We start from the raw sequence: 14,512 nt of genomic DNA, 5'->3' as shown, positions 1-14,512 counted from the left end.
AAGCTGCAATGAACAATCAGAATGGAAGATAACAATGAACTTGATTGAAGGAGCAGATTAGAACTGAGTTGTCTTCAGTCTATGACACCATTAAAATCTTGCTGTACCCAAACAGCAACTTGGCCGAGAACCAGGTCTCTTTTTCAGCGAATTGGAAGTTACGTGAACAAACAAGAGATGCCTAAAAACAATAAATGAACTCATGCTGTGCTGGCTAGCCGGCCTGAAAGCTCTTTGACTTGCGTTCAACGAACTTCGGTCTTCAGACAAAACGAAAAGTTCCGAGGTAGTTTATTTAAAATTATATTGGGCCAAGAAAACGTTTAATTCAAACGACTAGCGCAACATATCAAAAGGGCGGCAGTTGTGATACTCAAAGGCAAGGGAATTAAGAGACCAGATAAGGAAGAGTTTAACCCTCTTCCTCTGACACTGAAAACAAGACACTTTTTCCCAACTTGCTCGTGGATCAGTGAAGGTACGGGTGCGCCTTAGTTCCCAATCGACTGGCAGTGAGATTAGTGTACAAAATTGCGTCCACTACCTGTGGATTCACGATCTATGGACATGAGCGCTGTTTTTCATCATTGCCCGAGACGGTTGTATGGACCATTTGAAAAATTTTTAAACCTTCACGAGTGACCATAAATCAGTTGAAATTGCACGCACACTTCATGCGATTTTGAAATTATTATTAATATCATCCAAAGGTAATCACTTACCAAAGTTCTTTAGTACATCCTCGGCGCACGTGCCTCGAAATACCTTTCAACAGCTTAGAAAACGCTCGTATGTTTCTTTGAGTACATTACTTTATGCAACGTTTGTGACAGAAAAACAAGCTTGTTGTGTTTTTCGAATTATTTCAAAAATCAACATTTCTTATCTATCTCCAAGAGCGTAATTTTCACTCGAAAAAGTGCAATATACACGGAAACCCAATATTGCATTCGCCACTGACCAATCACGAACGAGATATATTAAAGAAATTTCACTGCAAGCAGGAATGGAATATCAAGGTCAAAGTAGACCGAAAAAATTTGAGTCACTTTATTGATAGGAATTTAATATTTTTTTTCAAATTTTACAAGTTTTGCGGATAGAGTTACAGCTCGGAATATTCCCTGATTTACTTATTTACAGTACGCTTCCCGTCCAGCGATTCATCGCATTTATTCTTATTAAAATTACTTATTATAAATACTATCGTGCCCGTGAATATAGAAACAAAGATAATATATACGCTCAAAATAGATAAAAACCCCTGCAGATTCTGAGCTACCTGGTTTAAAATTTTACACGCTAAGCTTATTCGGGCAATTTTCAAAAATTCAAATTAATATTGTTATCCCATTTAACAATCTTGGAAATTTCGTCAAACTTCACACTTCACACTCGAGTACTGTTTACCTATAAATTACGAGCATCTGGGCAGTATTGTGCATGCATTTAAATAAAAATTCGCAAAATGCACTTCACACTGCTTCTATGGACTGCGAATCCTAATGTATTATATTTGTTCTCTTGTGCAAGCGTTGTCAGTATTTTCAATTGTGGAGAGTTTTAAGTTAAAATTCTTTAAGACAGTCATGACAACAAAATTTGAACGAGGAAGTAATTTGACTACTGATACACGTATAACGGCACAATAAAATAACGTGACGTGAGTCGAGAACTCGATTTAAACGTCAGAGTCACGTTGACTGAAAGTACTTGCGTCCACAAAGCTTTCAGTTATGCGAGTCTCTAACAAGATATTGTGTACGTAGTTACGCGGATTTGCATGCAATTTGTCAAAATAAATACTATCAATTTCTAGATGTACAAAGATTTGGGTCGTATTTGGGACACAAAATTTTAAATGACAAAAAAGCAGATACTTAGAAAATTTAAAGATGAGTTTCTCATATTTTCATTGCAATAAAAAGACCAACCATTCTATTTTAGAAAAAATAGCCAAAAATGTTAATCCCCTACATTGCAGTCAGATACAAGCTGGTCACTTCTCGCTTTGTAAATTGTTTATGTTCTGATATCAAATGGGTCGTCGATAGACGAAGACGAGGGAGGGTTGGGGAGAGCAGGCGTGTCTTCTAGTTCAAAGCACGTCAGAGTTTGATAAGCACTTGGTCCGCCAACATCTCTAGGAACTTTCTTCAGCCTTTCATGACGCAATCTGCAACGAGAAGGAACACTCAATTGGATTTTTCCATTGCCATTTCCACGTACACGAAATTGAAAAGGGGCAGTGACCCCCTGGTCATGCAAAAAATTTGGAAATTTCAAAACGCGTGAAAAAGTCCCTCGTGTGAACCTGTCATGTGACATCCTCGATCATATCAAAAAAATAAGACCGGTAAAAAATAAATGCTAGTGATGGAAAGCTTTGTTGAATAGCTTAAATTAACAATGATGTTTTGTGGCTCTCGTTGATCCATTCTTGAACGGGATGCTTTTATAATTATCATTGTTTTATTTGCAGAAGACATCGAGCCGTTTTATCAGCGTGTGGTTGACATTCGTGAGTGTTTTCCAACTACGGAGGTTATCAATAAAGTTTAAGCCTTTAGTGATTCAAACTGTTTACCACACCGTCATATGTGCATACCAACATCTTGCATAAAGCACAAGTGTGGTATCAACTTCCAAGTTAGTTCTATTGGAGTAGCTGTTGAAGTTACTTGAAGTTGGAGTCAACGAAGCCATTGTGATCCAAGACTTCTGGTACCCCTCGCTCAGCAAGTTTGCTCGAGCCCCCCCCCCCCCGTCCCTAACGTCTCAACAACTTGAGGAGATTAGTCAAATTTCAACCATTGAGTTCGGTGACATTGAAGAGTGAGATTTCAGAATTTGATAATCCTCTAATTGAATCATACCTGTTTCATTGTTGCAAACGATTTCGCACAATAGCCTAACCCTAACCCTAAGCATCTGATACCATCTTAGATTTGCCACTATCTTGCTGCCATCTAAAATATTTTCAGAAGAGATTGGCTAAGGAGAGATAAAGTCATCTACCGGTGGAGGGAGGCGGGGGGGGGAGGGGTGGACTACGATCTCCCCTTAGATCAAATATGGTGGCTTGGTGAACGTTCATGAACTTATAACACTAACTGCCCATCTAAAAGACGTTGGCACTGCAAGGTACAATGGAAGTAACTATTAAGTTCTGACTCAAATTCTCACCTCTTTCCGCATCCTTCCCTCCAAGGTGATTTCTTCAACTCTTCAGCAATAGCATGCTCGTCGATTCTAATAGTTATAAAATACAAATACAAAATAAAGCAAAAACTATTAACGACAACAGGAAGCCCAAACACATACCAAATTCAATAAGGAGGTTACGAGGGACCCGTCATTCTTTATCAAGGCGGGGGGAGGGGGGGGGGGTCAGGGATAACGGATGGGGTATCAGTCGACGCCAACAGAGTATAGAGGGGGGCCATAGAAAATTGAATGACAATGAGGAGGATCGTTCAAATACTACAGAATTACTGCAAATTCATCCGAGCCCCTACCGTCATTAGTTATCAAGGCGGGGGGAGGGGGGGGGGTCAGGGATAACGGATGGGGTATCAGTCGACGCCAACAGAGTATAGAGGGGGGCCATAGAAAATTGAATGACAATGAGGAGGATCGTTCAAATACTACAGAATTACTGCAAATTCATCCGAGCCCCTACCGTCATTAGTTATCAAGGCGGGGGGAGGGGGGGTCAGGGATAACGGATGGGGTATTAGTCGACGCCAACAGAGTATAGAGGGGGGCCATAGAAAATTGAATGACAATGAGGAGGATCGTTCAAATACTACAGAATTACTGCAAATTCATCCGAGCCCCTACCCCCAAAGCAAGGTAGAACAAGGTCCCAATAGTATGTATTGAACACAAAGCACATTACGATCGAGTGTTGTAAAGCTAACAACAGCTAATTAGAAGACAGGAAAAAGCCAAGAAGACACACAAAAAGCCAATGAGAATTCAAAGTATGAACAAACGAAATGCTCATAGCATAGGAAACGAGTCAACACATCGACATTGGTTTAAGGTTTGAAATCTGGTTGGTTGAGGAAGTGGGGAGAGTTTTCTGAATCAATCACACTCAATCTGAAGCAAAACCAAAGCAATCTCCGATTATTTTCAACATTCAATTGATAAAAATTGTCCTTTTAAGTTGATGATGCACATAATCGGAGAAATAACGGTCTGACAGGCGATTTGGTGACTGGGGGAAGGGTATAGCTGGTTCCCCATTCAAAATAATACTTCCTTAGCCAAAACATCTGCTAGGGTGGAACTTAATACGATTGCCAAACCAAGAGAGGTTAATTGGGCGCTTGCAAACAAAACTCCATCTTATTTAGTTCTCATTCTCAGTCAGTTTTTGAACAAGGATCTCTTAAAACTTTGGCTATGATTAACATTTACTTACACCAGCGGATCTTTCCCATGAGAACTGGAGAAATACGGTACAGACTGAGAATCCAACTACAAGGAAGAAAAATAAGGTTTCAACTGGGAATACTCTTCGTATTGAGAGGAGTAATCAAGCATAACGTGGATCTTAAAATATTGAGCTCATATTCTTCAAGTTTGTCATATGCAGTCTTTAGTGAATTAATGTTTAAAGACGAGCGCGGACCGCGAAGGACAAAGACAGAGCTCTGGCTTTTTCATTGCCTTGTACCCAGACGCCTCTCTTCCAAAAATGGGTGCTCAAGGAAGGAAAGGAACTTTGGGAGAGCCGTCTGGTGGGCTGGATTTTCAAGGTGGTTTGTGTTAAGGGGAAAAAAAAGAAACAGACAAAACAGCTGACAAAAAATTTGAAACTTGGCCAAAATTCGTATTACACACTGACCTCATTTGCTTTGTCTAATTCTTTGTAGTCATCTTTTGAAGCGAGTTCGTCAGGATGGTTTATTTTGGGGACATTAGGTACAGTTTGGGGATCCACCAGCACATCATAAGGAGCCATTGGATGTTGGTAAGACGCAGGATTTGTTATGTCCCATATTTTGGGCTGACCTAGAGTACCTAACAACACAAATGGCAAATTCATTTCTCTTGTCATTACCCAAACTTTCTGACTTAAATTATTTAAATCTTTCTAACTGCGATGAACGTAGAAGAGCCAGTTTCGAATACAACTGCAAGGAGATCCCAGCATCTGTCATCATCAAGCCGACACATTCTGTAGAGAAGAATTCGTTTCTGAACGAGTTGGGATGCTAGGTGTGTTTTGAAGATAAAGAACCTTCTTTGTTAAAATGGAACGAAACAAAACATACCAATAAAATGTCCATCCATAGTCCACAGTCTGACAGTGCAGTCAACAGACGCTGTCATTAAGACGTCAACATTCCATATTTCTAGTGCTTCAAGGCTGAAATGTTTCAAATAAAACATGTTTATCTGTCTACTATTTACCAAGACAAAGAAAACTAATCCATGATATTTGTGCCTACAATTTCCCGTCAATACTTAGTTTTTCTTGTTAATTCTTTCCCTCAAAATTTTTTCTCAGAAAAGATTTTACACGAGAAGCCTCCTTGTTGAGCCTTTCCACTCTCAAGGGAGACCGAAAGAGAACTTCCCTTTACAATGTCGATGCATTTGACATTAGATACGAGAGAAGGAAGAAAACAAAATCAATCAACTGGAGCATATTGTTAAATTCAATATCAATTTCTCAGAGCTATGATTGTGAAAAAAATGTTACACCGACAGTGAGAAGAATTAATGTTAGATGGAGGTGGTGAAAGGGTTAAAAAGTAGCTCAATGATCAGTTGTTGGACAAAAGAACTTGTGACGGAGAAACTTGTCAACTATTTCCATCGGAATTGCCTTGGAGAAGATATGAATTGAGATTTTCTCTGTCCACAGACGCCTTAAACCAAGGAATTGTTTTCCATTTCTAAATGCTGATAGAAGAAAAAGGGAAAGTTGCTTACCTGGTGATGCTTTGCACATGTGCACGCCAAAAGAACAGACCTACAAAAACAGAGATAGCATTGCTCTTCACTTGAAAAGAACCATCCAATTTTGAGAAGTATACAAGGAGGAAGGTCCACATACTCCTTCGCGATTAATAACACTCCACAGTAAAAACACGTTATTTCCTTAATATAATTTTACAACCGAGCACTTGCTTAATCAACGGCGAAGAAATGAAGAAAAAAGAAAGTATGGAAAAAAGTAAGGAAAATGATTGGTAACCCCTCTCGTTTGGGAGAAGATGACGATTTCATTCTCCAACGGGCTGTTGCCAAACAGCAAAATCCGCCATCTGCTCATGTTAATCAGATGTAAACTAACCCATAGTGAGAAGAAACATTGGAAAAAACGAGAGGTCTCCACCCACATGAATGCGTCACTGTCGCACTCGCTTCAGATGGAAGCAAAGGAAATAACAGAGCTTTGCTGAAAGTCGACTTGAAAACTTGCTTTCTAGCGACTCACATTATGCGGACTTTTTTCACATAGTTAACTCTGTGTGGGCACAATTAAACAACACAAACTATCAGTTGCGACCAAGTGCCCTAGCTTGCAACTAATCAGAGAATAACTGCGTTCCACTCACGTTCTGGGGGTTTAGCTGTTTTTCCTCTTATACCGTAATCCTCTACATTCCAGACTGAGATGAAACCTGAAGAAAATCAACCCCAAGAACATTTTGAACGTTAACAAGGTTTGAAACTCTCAATTTTCAATTTCTAAGCTAGGTAAGGTAAAAACGATTTGTCACTTGGGCGACAGTGAAAGTGATGTTGCAAACAAAACAACGAAAAAAAAAAAACCCCACCTTTTTCATCATATTTCGCAAGAGAACGCATTCTGCGCCTCCAATATACCAAGATTGTTGGCTGCCGTTTTGATTCCCCCACCCACCCCTCAAGTTCAAGTTGTCGGTTACAAATAAGCGGAGTGAACAAGTGAGACGTGATAAATACCAGAAGAACGTGCGCAACGCCACACGCACGGGCATGTAATATCCCCTACGTACAACGCGTGTCAAACAAAAATTAAATTTAGCTACCACGACAGAATAAGTTAAGCCCAACAAGAACAACAATAATAAACAAACAATCGACCAACCTGCTGAATCCGCAGTAATGAGTTTGGTATCGTTTGAAACCGAAGTCAAAGTGGTAACACCATGCTTGGACTGTGAAGAAATAAAAGAAATAAGCACAATGAGCATTTGTAATGTGCATGTCTGAAAATAGGGTTACATGGTCCACGCCGTCGGAGCTAATCCCGATTTGCATATCATGAAGCAACCAGGAGTATTGCAACTCCCCTTGAGTAGAATTCTACTCTTTTACAATTTATCTCCCCCCTTTAAAAGATTGTCAGGTTTCCCTCATTATTGTCGCTGCAGATCGCGCGTTTTTCCGCCCGCAGGAAGATTTAAGACGAGTTGGGGAGAGGTTTACCGGGGGTCTGGCACTAATAATCAGTGCCAGACCGCCTTACAGACCTCTCGCGGGCTTGGGTTGCTCAAAGCCTCAGATTTTTTCGCGAGCGAAGAAATGCTCGTACCCAGGCCCTAATAATGAGGGCTGCCCGCGGGCTACCCGCATCCCATTGTGACTAAGTTCCCAATTTAACCAAAACAATCGCTTACCGGAGAAAACGTAGCGTAAAGTGTGCCACCAGTGTAAATATTCCAAAAGTGAATCAGTCCTAAGGAACAATACTGGCAATGTTAGTAGAGCATAAAACAAAAGCTTTTCAGAAGCGCCTTTTTATACTAGCAGCCCACAATCTGCGGAAAAGTTAGTTTTCTTAAATAGAGACTCGGTGTAAGGCAGGTCTGGTAAGGCTTCCCATTACTCGGCAAAAAAAAATGTCAAGGAGACAGCCATGAAAACGTAGCGAAACAAAATATGAAATTGAGCAGATCGATAGCTTTGAAGGTATACATTAAAACATTTTACATTTCCTTGCCATCCTTTGCCAAACAAAAACGTAAATAACCAAGTTTTGCGCGACACCACATTAATCAAGTTTCAATTTCAGACTTGAAGTTGCCTTCGAATGCTGTGCTGCAGACAAAGTCTGGCGCCTCTGTGGATGATAAGTACACTACTCTGGGAGATTAGGATAAATCATTCTTTTAATGACCTCGAACATGATTTAACTCCTCCCTCATTAAACTTAACTCAAGTTAACAAAATTACTTGTTTCGATGCGTACACCGTTGTACTAGTGCGATACGACGAAAAGTAAAAATGAGTGAACGCATCGTCTGTCACATTAAACTATTTTTGCGTGTCCTCTTCTGCCAAACAGAGTATAAAGTCGACAATTAACGTCTAACATACGAATCGAAAAATAGCAGAAACTCTAAAAGAGATGCCTTGTTTGTTATTACATCAAATGGTTGTGTAACGTTTCTTAACAACTACGCGTTCAGCAAAATTACATTACAACGGAAGATATCAACTTGGTCCTTACGATGAAAAGTAATACCTTGTGGTCCACTGGCCACCAGAGTGGCGGCGTCTTTCTTCATTGCTCTTGCTTTCAAGAATATTATCTTACTAACAGCATTCCCTCCATCCACTAAGAAACAAAACAAGAAAATATGATCATTCAATTAACCCTGATAACTTGATTCCTTGGAAATTTTTTTTGACGTCCCTTAAAGGTTCGAGCGATAAGAGCAACTGTGTTTGTCTGTCAGTGAAATTTTTCATCGAGTCTAAAAAAAGTAATCCGCAACTATATTAGCCTTGCTTTATTTTGCTCCACGATTGGTCAAGAAAGCTTGCGCCATCCTCAATCAGCCAATCAGAAGCAAAACTTAAACCAATAACGATGTATCACTCGTATTTCCCGGGGCTTCAGGTAGTTAGCGTATTTTTACTGTCAATAGCTCCTTCTGACATTTTCCTGTGTTCTGATTGGCTATTGTGATAACTCTCGTTTGGTTTTACGATACTCGGTGGAAATGCGCTTTGTGCATGAGCACTGGTACCGTTGCCAGAAACAAAGTAAGTTCAATTTAGAACTTCCAATAAATTTTAGAATAATGTATGGTGCAACCACCTAAAAAAAAAAAAGGTTTCTTGCCCCGTATGCTTGAAATCGCCCTTATCGATAGCTTGGTTGCGTACTTACAGTCCTCAGAAGACAGATTGACTCCGTTCTCTCTGGTCGCAAAGGGTGAAAATAAGTGGCAAAATATATGCCCCGAAATCTGATTCCAGATGATAATCTACACAAGAAGAAAGACGGTATAGTACATATCAACATGGCGACATAAACCAATGGGGACCAAAAGGTATTTCATGACATTTTCGAAATTATGTGCTAAAGACCCAAAGTTCCAAGCAGAATGTTCCAGTGGAAGTATTTTGGCGCTTAGTTTATAAAGGCCATCAGTCATTGTAAATGGAAAGAGGAGAACATAGCCAAAAGTTATGCCACATCTTTGCACTTTTACGTGTAAAGGTTAAAACGAAGACTGTGTAATTTGTTCCGAAGAACATGAGCCAATGAGAACTCCAGGCCCGGTTTTTCGAAGAGTGAATAATGGTATTTGATGTGTAAATCTCTATCCAGTTGACAGCACAGTATGTTTTGTTAACACTTATCCACTAGATAGTGATTTATCCGTTGGATAGCGTTATCCGTCCTTTGAACACTGGACCATAATTTGTTAAGAAACTGAACGAAGTCGTTATACCTCGCCATCATAACTGGAAGTTGCCAGGAGGTTTGGTGGACTAACTGCAATGGATAGTATATCCTCTTTATGGCCGTTGACCTAAAAACGCAGAAAAACAAAGAGAACGAGACAATTGTAAGTATTGGAGAGACTTTAAAAGGGAAAAGATGCTCCACCATTAAAAAGAATATAAAACATTTGCTATTTACTGAGTTTTGAAATTCCGAAAAGTAACCCAACCCTTCTAAAGTATAATAAAATGTACCAAGCATTCGAAAATTGCGCTTTTGAATATTTTATAGAAAAGGCGCAATACAAACAATAAATGTTATTGTTATTGAAAATAGACGCCGCCATTGGAACATCCTTGTTATCTGGCTGTACAGGCGAAACCAGAACAGCTTCTGCTGCGGTTAGCACAAAATAAAGAAAAAAAAAAACCTTGTTTGATTCAAGCATGCCTTTTTGCGTTGCTGCCAATCGTTCAAAAAGATTGCCAAAAGATGGAAAAGGGATGTTAGACTTTGTAACGTCGCCGGTGAGCAGCCAGGTTACTAAGTAAGAACACTATGGTGGCATCTGAAGACGAATTCTAAACACATTTGGGGGCGATTTTCCAAAGGTTAGATTTGGTGTTCTGAAATCTCAAAACGGGGCCAGTCTGGGGCCATTTGGTAAAGAAGGGAAAAAGAAAAAAAGCAAGTGTTTTTTACACAATCATCCCGGTCTCTGTTGCATAAAGCGAGTTATCCCACCCCCACCCCCAATGCTCGATAGAATTGTAAGACTCTTTCTTAGGACCACAACACAATAACCCAGCCGGGACTCGAACATATACCCCTTTATCTGGAGTCCTAGTGCAAGCCATAAAACCTCCTCCTTTTCCCGGAGGGGGGGGGGGGGGGGTACGTGGTAGACATAAACTTACCAGGTCGTCTTTCCAGTAGGCATATGGATGCTGCACATGATGGAAATCTTCATTATCATCCTGTCAGAACATGTCAGAACAACATCATCAACAAAGAATTATACAATTATACACGCATTTACATTGGTTCTTACTTGTGATCTATTGACAGACAGACACAAAGATGACGTAAGAATGATAACTTTTGCCTCTTGATCATATGAAACAAAAAGATTACATGTCGCCAAGCGCCATGCATCCGTTTAGCAGTAACTCACAGAAGAAATCAAAATGTGTTAAGGACATCAGTGACACACTGGCTACCCCTCTGTGCCACTTTTTTGTTCTTATTACATTTTGACGTCATCGGTGATCTATTGCTAAATTGACGCATGGCAGCCTGGAATTTGTTAGTTTAACAGAGAAAAACAAAGTTCATAACAAATTGAAGCTAATAATCGGCATCCACAGTTGTGGAGTATAAGCGCTGTGAGCATAACCACCAGTTACAGAAGCTGATGCAACGCATACAATTTTCAAAAGTTACTCACGGAAAACAGGTTTACTCTTCTGTCCCAACCGACGGAGATGATATATCTGTAACACAAAAGACAACAGTATTAGGTATTTGGGTCGATGGTTCAATTCTAACGAAAAATTGCTGAGTTCTTAAAAACAGTTTTACATTCTTTTGTGAAGTTTGTGGAGAGTTGTCGACAATGGCCAACGACTCTCTTTCTAAATCAATAATCTACTATTGTTATCCAACTACACCTAGACGAGTACAAATAACGCCATAGACGAGTACAAATATCACGCGGTATTTGTACTCGTCTATTTTAGTACCGGTTAAACAGGTTTTCTCGCATCGCGCAAGCGAAGAATTGGATTGTAGTTACGAAAAAAAAAAAAAAATGGCGGACAATTTGAATCATATTTCCGACGACGAAGAGTCAGAATGGCTGGCAAATAAAGATCCAAGTTCATTTGATGAATCGAACGAAGAAAAACAGCTTGACGACCAGAAAATTTCTTCATTTAACGAAGAAAATAGAAACAGCAACACAACAACGCGCCAATTCCATTCCGCTTCGCATACTTCTGTCACGCACTCCCCGTAAATAAATATCCGCGAAATTCGCCCGCACTGAAATAACAGTTTGGCGTGTTGGATAATAAATAACTTATTAGACGTTTTGTTGTGTAGTATCGCTGAGTATTTTTACTCGTTATTTGTATTTTGACTCGCCCTACGGGCTCGTTAAAATACGGCACAACTCGTAAAAATACTCAGCGATACTACACAACAACACGTCTAATAAGATATATATCTACTAACCTTGCACCACATCAATCTATTTTTCCATAGAAATACATATTTAAAGTTCTCACTCGCATTTTTATTCTAAGCGCGGTTCCATACAGATGGTTCAAATTTAAGCAGAAATTTACAGCAGTGAATGCCTCACTGTACCTGTTTTTATTCAGAACTAAGTATGTTAAATCTGCCACTTCGTCCACGTCACTCCCTAGGACCAAACAAGAAAAAATTGAAACAAATGACAGAAGCTTTTCACCAAAGCCATAGACAAATACTTCAGTTACATATACTGGTATGGCTCAGTTACGAGGTAGTCCCCACAGAGCTGAAGCCAGCTTCTGGCCAACCGCCACACATACACGATGGTAAGGCAGGCAAACAAATTGTTAGATAAAGAGCCCTAGTACAGACTGGCGAAGAGCAATAAAGCAGTTTTTCAATTAAGTGCGGAAAGTGATCCACAACTGCAACAGCCGTGCTTTCCTTCGCTCTCTAATTGTTCTGCAAAAATTCCCACCCCCCCCCCCTCATAATCAAATGTGAAACTAAAACCACCACGACTTAGTCACTAATGCATCAGACAGTTTCCTGTGTTTACTTTAAGTTCTCGCTGTTTCTTTCTTCAAGTTTCGATTGTGTCAGATCCCCCACCCCACCCCCCCCACACACACAAACGCATCCATATGTTAGTTAAGATTAGCGATGAGCAAGACAGTACGATTTCATACGAGTTGCTTGTTTTCCAAACAGAAGCCTAACCTTTTTCTAGTGTTCTTAGACAGTGGCCATTGTTGTAGTTCCATATTCTAAGCCGGCCGTCTCTTCCGCCAGTTATTAATCTGTGCAACGAAAAAGAAAGGATGGCTTAAACTCAAGAATTCTGTTGAATACCCTAACATTTCAGGACAACGGAACTGAAGCTCTCAAAGAGAGGTCAAGAATTTCCGCAGTAAAATTATTACTGAAGAAGGACGCTAAACATTTGTCACAAGAGAGGGACAGAAAAAAATTATTCTCTCAACAGGATTCGAGGCCCAAATAAAGGGATACTACACCTACTACCTAGGGAACCCTAAATTTTTTGTTTATTATTCCCCTGTTGCCCAAATGCATCAGGAGTTTCAATAACGTTTTCCATAACATAGACGGCGGTGAAAGGTAAGCGGCTTTTACTGAAACCTATTGAAAGATTTATTTTTAATAATCAATTAATCAACTAAATAATCAACTACCCGCAACACACGCACAAGGTTTACATAAGTGTAACTCAACAATACAAGGGACCACTGTAATCGTATGCTATGGTGGTTCTTACTGAAGTTTTCGTCTTCAAGTTTCGAATGTAAGAGGAACAAAAAGGTTTTAAAATCTGTTGAGCACTTTGTCGCGATGTGTAGATGTTATTTGCCAAAAAATTGTTTGCTAACCTTCTTTCCGTTGAGTCAAAGCTCATGCATGTGACAGCTTGATCTCCATGTGCTTGGGAAAACTCAAACACTGAGCGGCCTGTCTCCAAATCCCAAACTTTAACCACCTGAGGAGAGAAAACGCGAATCAAGGGACACGGTTTAAAGGACTGGTTCCGCGAGCTGCAACATGAGGCAGGACTTGTGTTTGGATTGGCCATTCAAGCGGGCAAGGCGGCCGAAATTCCCGCTTTGATCTCGCAGATCAAAATATTTCTCGCAGCCGGTTTACATACTTCGTAACTTGTGAGGAACTTTCTCTGCTACAAGAATCCTTGCTAGTAGTTTTTACAGCAGTGGAATTCAGTACCAAGTTTTGAGGACCATGAAAAACCAAACAAACAAACCGATGGGTTTCGTATTTCTTTTTCCGTTCTTTGGTATAATCGTGAATAGTTTAACCATAAAATTAATCCTTGCTAGAAAAGAAAGTTAATTTCAAGGAAGTTAATTCGTATTAACTTACGGAATTTTCCGAAGCTGTGACGATATGTTTAAAGCTTTTGTTGTATTTCAGACACATCACTGGCTCCTTGTGAGTAGTTATCATATCTTTTGACGAACTTCTGCAATTCGAATAGAAAACATCTACCCGTTCAATGCAAGGAAAATGCTGAAGGGCGAAAAAGTTGGCTAAAAACAGTGGCTAATAAAACAACGTAAACAATCATAAGATACATATTTCTACATGGATTTTAATGGTTATTTTGTTTTTGCAGCTAGAATGTCTGATTTGTAAACAATACAGCGACCCCCCCCCCACTTCCCCTCGAACCAGGACGACTCGATTTTGAGATAGGCCAACAGAGAATTGTTGTGTTAAACTTACTGACCTGTTCTTCAGAGGCAAAAGAGCTATTTGCTCAGATGTGGCAACAGCAAGACCTCTACTGGCGGAGTTGTAATGAATGGCTGGCAATTCACAACGAGAACATTTTCAGTTACATGGTCAAGAGCAAGTAATGGATCAGTCATATCTATCACTTGGTTTTAAGGGAAACGGAGGGGGAATCAGTCGTAGCTAACAGAAAATGAAGGGGGGTGACCATAGAAAATGGAATTTTCTTTCTCCCACTACCCCTCTCTCCCCCTCTCCCCTCCCCCATCCTTCTTAGGAGTCTGGCTAGGCAGTCTACGGTTT

General features: G+C 40.0%; 1 protein-coding gene across 3 annotated transcripts in view; it reads right to left on the bottom strand.

Moving 5' to 3' along the window:
* Positions 1-1,026: 1,026 nt before the first annotated feature.
* The window catches only part of LOC111322355 (cilia- and flagella-associated protein 337), a 43,803-nt gene continuing 30,317 nt past the window's right edge, over positions 1,027-14,512 (bottom strand). For all 3 annotated transcript variants that reach the window (XM_088733697.1, XM_088733698.1, XM_088733699.1), the window contains 19 exons: positions 14,205-14,283; positions 13,838-13,937; positions 13,333-13,439; positions 12,665-12,744; positions 12,059-12,113; positions 11,136-11,181; positions 10,606-10,665; positions 9,696-9,776; positions 9,128-9,224; positions 8,477-8,569; positions 7,629-7,687; positions 7,097-7,166; positions 6,582-6,647; positions 5,953-5,992; positions 5,289-5,383; positions 4,859-5,034; positions 4,433-4,488; positions 3,187-3,252; positions 1,027-2,176 (listed from right to left, as the gene is read on the bottom strand). In XM_088733697.1, coding sequence (XP_088589823.1) covers positions 2,023-2,176; positions 3,187-3,252; positions 4,433-4,488; positions 4,859-5,034; positions 5,289-5,383; positions 5,953-5,992; positions 6,582-6,647; positions 7,097-7,166; positions 7,629-7,687; positions 8,477-8,569; positions 9,128-9,224; positions 9,696-9,776; positions 10,606-10,665; positions 11,136-11,181; positions 12,059-12,113; positions 12,665-12,744; positions 13,333-13,439; positions 13,838-13,937; positions 14,205-14,283 — 1,580 coding nt within the window. In that variant the 3' untranslated portion in view covers positions 1,027-2,022. The remainder of the gene's footprint in view (positions 2,177-3,186; positions 3,253-4,432; positions 4,489-4,858; positions 5,035-5,288; positions 5,384-5,952; positions 5,993-6,581; positions 6,648-7,096; positions 7,167-7,628; positions 7,688-8,476; positions 8,570-9,127; positions 9,225-9,695; positions 9,777-10,605; positions 10,666-11,135; positions 11,182-12,058; positions 12,114-12,664; positions 12,745-13,332; positions 13,440-13,837; positions 13,938-14,204; positions 14,284-14,512) is intronic.

Source organism: Stylophora pistillata, chromosome 9 (genome assembly GCF_964205215.1).
Source record: "Stylophora pistillata chromosome 9, jaStyPist1.2, whole genome shotgun sequence".
NCBI classification, from domain to species: domain Eukaryota; kingdom Metazoa; phylum Cnidaria; class Anthozoa; order Scleractinia; family Pocilloporidae; genus Stylophora; species Stylophora pistillata.
Note: the sequence above shows the minus strand (reverse complement) of the source record. Positions and strands in the feature narration are given on the sequence as shown.